Consider the following 5,233-nt stretch of genomic DNA (forward strand, 5'->3'; position numbering starts at 1 on the left):
TATTCTTGTACTGGACTAAGTAATCCAGTCCATATTGTTTGCCCCGACTGATGATTGCCATGTTAAAGCAGCATTTAAAATTTGAAACCTTGGTGCACCACTTTACCTGCCTGATTTCACACATAAACTGGAATATTTAGTACATGTGTACTTTTGGAAGTGACTGAGAAATGTGCAAAGAGAATGTGGGTCAGGATGTCAATTCTTATCTCATTGCAGATGGATTCAACCAACAAGACTTCAGTTGAGGAATTTGTTTTATTAGGTTTTGGAATTGAACAGCACAAGCGTTTGCTGCTCCTCGTCTTTTTCACTTTTCTCTATGTGCTCACTTTGGTTGAGAACGTCACCATTATTATCTTGGTGTTTTTGGACACCCACCTTGGGCGGCTTCCTATGTACATCCTGCTGAGCAACTTCTCCTGGTTGGAAATGTGCTACGTGTCCTCCACAGTTCCTCGCATGATCTTTGATTTAGCAGTTCCTGGCGGCATCATTTCTCTCAAAGAATGTTTAATCCAGTTCTACATCTTTTTCATCCTTGGGGGCACGGAGTGTTTTTTCCTTTCAATTATGGCCTTAGATCGGTACGTGGCCATCTGCCACCCATTGCACTACCCACAAATTATGTCTCAAAATGTCTGCTACATTCTGGTGGCTCTTTGTTGGATCCTTGGCTTCCTGTGGTATCTTGTTCCAGCAACGTTGATCGCTAAGTTGTCCTTTTGTGGCGCCAATGTCATTGACCACTTTTTGTGTGATGCTGGTCCAATCCTATCCTTGGCTTGCCCTCCGCTTGGAATGGTTCCCACTTGGAGTCAGATTTGTCTCAATGGTCTGCTCCTAGGTAATATGACATTTGTTATTTTGTCCTACGGCACTGTGATTTTCACTCTAATGAAGATGTCCAACAAAGGCAGTCGTAGGAAAGGCTTTTCTACCATCTCTTTCCATCTAATTGTGGTCTCACTTTTCTATGGTTCAGTGACAGCAATGTACTTGTTACCAGGTGGAGAAAGCCAGTTAGGTATCACTAAGGCAGTGACTCTCTTCTATACCACTTTTACACCTTTTCTCAACCCCTTGATCTACTGTCTGAGGAACAATCAATTTAAAGAAGCACTGAATACATTACTAAGGAGAAAGGTGAGACTCATATGGAGCAAGGGATAGTCTAAAATTGTAGATGAAAGATATAACCAAAATCAAACACAAGCACCAACATGTACAAACACTCTAAGTCAAAGGTGTGCTTCTAGAATAGAATAGAATAGAATAGAATAGAATAGAATAGAATAGAATAGAATAGACCAGTGGTTCTCAACCTGTGGGTCGGGACCCCATTTGGGGTCGATCGACCATTTCACGGGGGTCGCCAAGCAAGGCTGTCCGCCATTTTTTTGTCCGCCATTTTTTTTGTCCGCCATTTTTTTTGTCCGCCATTTTTTTCCCCTTTTCCGGCGGGTGCCTTACCTCCCTTGGGCTGGGCCAGCTGGTGGTTGGCCTGCTCCGTCTCTGCCACTTGCCAGCTACGCCTCGGCCGGCGCAGGGGGCGGAACCACACATGCGTGGCGCTCCCGGGCAGGGAAAGTCCTTGACTTACGACCGGTTGGGTAATCCTCGACTTACGACCGGTTTAGTCCTCGACTTACGACCGGTTTAGTCCTCAACTTACGACCGGTTGGGGTCACGGCATTAAAAAGGTTGAGAACCACTGGAATAGACAGAGGTGAAAGGGACCTTGGAGGTCTTCTAGTCCACCCCCCTGCTCAGGAAACCTTATACCATTTCAGACAAATGGTTGTCCAATCTCTTCTTAAAAACTTCCAGGGTTGGAGCATTCACAACTTCAGGTTGTTCCACTGATTAATTGTTCTAACTGTCAGGAAATTTCTCCTTAGTTCTAGGTTGCTTCTCTCCTTGATCAGTTTCCATCCATTGCTTCTTGTCCTGCCCTCAGGTGCTTTGGAGAATAGTAATAGTATTTATGTCACCTTGAAAAGAAAAATTCCAATGTCCAGGCAGGTCTACATGAGCTTCATAATGCCCACATGGAGTACCATTAAGGTAAATTCTGGGTCCCACATTTTTCAAAGGTTATAAGAGTTAAACAAAGAAATGGAGAGAAAACCTATTACACTATCAGATGTGCCCAAACTGGGTGAAAGAGTTCATATCCTAGAAGACAGATATAAAATTCAAAATCTTGATAAGGCTAGAGAAGTAGGCTGAAAATAACAGAATGAAATTTAACACAGGAAAGCTCTCTTAGGGAACATATAAATGAACAGTTATAGAATAGGGAATATCTGGTTTAGTTATGGCTAGCTGTTAGAAAATCTGTTTTTATTATCTAAGGGACCATCTCTTGTTGGTCACATCTACTGACCCACTAGAGTGGTGGGGGGCAAGGAATGTTTCAGGTCCTGTCCCCTAAGGAGATACCTCTGGAGGGACCCAGAAGAAGGGCCTTCTCCGTGGTGGCTCCCTCTCTCTGGAACATCATTCTTCCAGAGATTAGACTAGCCCCCACTCTAACACTCTTTCAGAACCAGAAGACCTGGTTCTGCCACTGGGCCTGGGGAACACAGAGGGGGATGGAGCCCATTTGAATGTGTGTTGTTGTTGGGGTGGGGGGTTATTATTTTATTATTTTTCTTCTTGTTATTTTTTATTCTTTTTATATGGTGTTTTATATCCGTGTAAGCTGCCTTGAGTCACCATGTCCCAGTAGGTGGCAATATAAATTTTCTAAATACATAAATAAAATAAAATATATAGAAATTCTAGCAGGAGATAGTTACATAGCCATACAGATCAAATAAAATGTGCAATGTACAGTCACCATGAGATTTGCTGTTTAACAGTTTCAAAACTGTCACAACTGTCACTCCTGAGAACATAAAGGAACCATGGATCTATAACCATACAGTAGGTGCTAACTAAACACTGCAATTTACTGGCTGAATTAATTCTCTAGTTGTTGCAATACAAAATACATTCTAACAATGAATTCCAACACTAGTGACCTTGGAATATTAAATGGAGACTGAATATGAGTGTGCATTTTGTGTGGGTTCAAAAAATGGGGCAAGTGAACTTTAGGCTGTGTCAAACACACATGCACACAAACACACACAGAGACACAAATTCTATGTCCAAGCAGGTCTTTGGTTACTACATGAATTTCATAACGCCCACATGGATACCACAAAAGTCAATTCTGGGTTCCATATTCTTCAATTGTTGTAAGAGACTTAAACAAAGAAATTGAGACAAAACTTATTGAATTGCCAGATGAGCCCAAATTGGGTGAAACAATTCATATCCTACAAGACAGATGTAAAATTCAAAATCTTGATAACGCTAAAGAAATAGGCTGAAAGTAACAAAATGAAATTTAATAGAGGAAAGCTCACTTAGGGAACATATGAAATGGACAAATATAGGATAGACAATATCTGATTTAGCAATGGCTAGAGTAGTGGTTCCCAACCTTTTCTATACCCCGCATCCCTAGAACGCTTCTAATATATTCTCATACACCTTACCAAAATTTGAAATAACAGCAACGAATTATGCACATACACTATAATTTTAAAAACCCAAGTTTTTGTACCTCCTGGAATATCCCAGGTGCGAGGAAGGAGAATGTAGTGTAAACATGAGGAAGGAAGAAACAAACCAAATCACTATACTACATAAGGCCTGGTTACATTTTTATTTCATTTGTCCCTTTAAACTGCTCGACAATAAATTGGAGTGGAAGGCATGAAAAAATAACGAGGGATTTATTCACATGCACAAACTTCTCTCCTTCATTGGTCCTTAGGCATTTCTCTCCTTGACCAGGTCAGCCATGACATAGTTTGGAAGCAAATGGGCACCGTGCCAATATCAGAAAAAAATGCAGGAGAAACTCCTTGAATGGTAGGGCCATGTTCCACACTGTTGTCCACATTGCCTCCCACTTTAATACAGATGGCAAGTGTCCACATGGAAGCTCAAAGCAAAGATGGCAAGACACAATAAATGTGAGCATGAAAAATGCCCAGTTAAACCCAGATGCTGCATTGGATCAACACAAACACAAGATGGTGTTTGTGTTGATACAAAAAGCAGACTTTGTACCTACAGGGAAAATGCTAAGATTCAGCCACATGGTTTTTCTTTCCACATTTGGAACATATCCACCCATATCCTGGATATTATCTATATATTTGCTATCAAGAATGAAACTTTGGCAGCTATGTGCCTTTTCATTTCAGCTTGCCATTAGAGTAAGGGGGGAGTTGTTGTTTTAGATTTGGTTAAGATGGAGAAATGAAACCTCTATGATTCTGCTGAAGACTGTGAGAGCCTGAAACCTTTCCAAGGACACTGAAGCAGGTGTGGAAAAGAAGCAAACAGTTTCCATAACAAAGTGAAATTGTTTACATGGACAATATGAGAGAGTGGGGGTTGGGCCAGAGATATTATTGTTTAATTCTATGAACTGGTGCCTGGGAACCTTAGAGTTAGTTTTGCTTCGACATTACCATGCTGTGTATTCAATAAACAGTAAGATTTTTGGAAATGCAATGAACCTGGACTTTTATTTGGATCCTCGAACTGGATGTTGACATTTGCTTTATATTATTTGACAAAACTGTTGGCATATCTGCTGTCCTTTTTCAAGTTTTTATTATTTGTTGATGTTTCCTTTGTCAGGGCCAAACCGATCGCTGTCCTTCTTTTAATATGTGAAGTGTGTCCTATAATTTTCAAATATAACTGGGTGATAGTAATAGCAATAACACTTAGACTTGTATACTGCTTCATGGTGCTTTACAGCCCTCTCTAAGCAGTTTATAGACTCAGCATATTGCCCCCAACAATCTGGGTCCTCATTTTATCGACCTCGGAAGGATAGAAGGCTGAGTCAACCTTGAGCTGGTGAGACTCAAACTGATGAACTGCTGGCAGCTGGCAGTCAGCAGAATTAGCCTGCAGTACTGCATTCTAACCACTGCTTGTTTTCTGCTTGTCATAATATTCTGTATTAGAGCTTTCAAGTTACTTCTTTCTTCATCCATTGATGTGAATATATTGTATACCTTACAGCTTATATTTAATTGTAAGTGAAGAATGAAACCAGGGTTGGTTTCCCAACAGGCAAAATTATTTTCTATGAATTCACATGACACTAAAGTCAATTGGTGGCATTCCTAGGTTTGATTTGCCTATTTACTTT

General features: G+C 40.7%; 1 protein-coding gene across 1 annotated transcript; it reads left to right on the forward strand.

Annotated features, from left to right (window-relative positions):
* Nucleotides 1-219: 219 nt before the first annotated feature.
* On the forward strand, nucleotides 220-1,173 carry LOC107292874 (olfactory receptor 11G2-like). The gene has a single exon (XM_015822000.2). It carries the CDS (start codon nucleotides 220-222, stop codon nucleotides 1,171-1,173), a length of 954 nt encoding a protein of 317 aa, XP_015677486.2.
* Nucleotides 1,174-5,233: the final 4,060 nt, after the last annotated feature.

Source organism: Protobothrops mucrosquamatus, unplaced genomic scaffold, assembly GCF_001527695.2.
Source record: "Protobothrops mucrosquamatus isolate PMUCROS unplaced genomic scaffold, P.Mucros_1.0 scaffold1441, whole genome shotgun sequence".
NCBI classification, from domain to species: Eukaryota; Metazoa; Chordata; class Lepidosauria; order Squamata; family Viperidae; genus Protobothrops; species Protobothrops mucrosquamatus.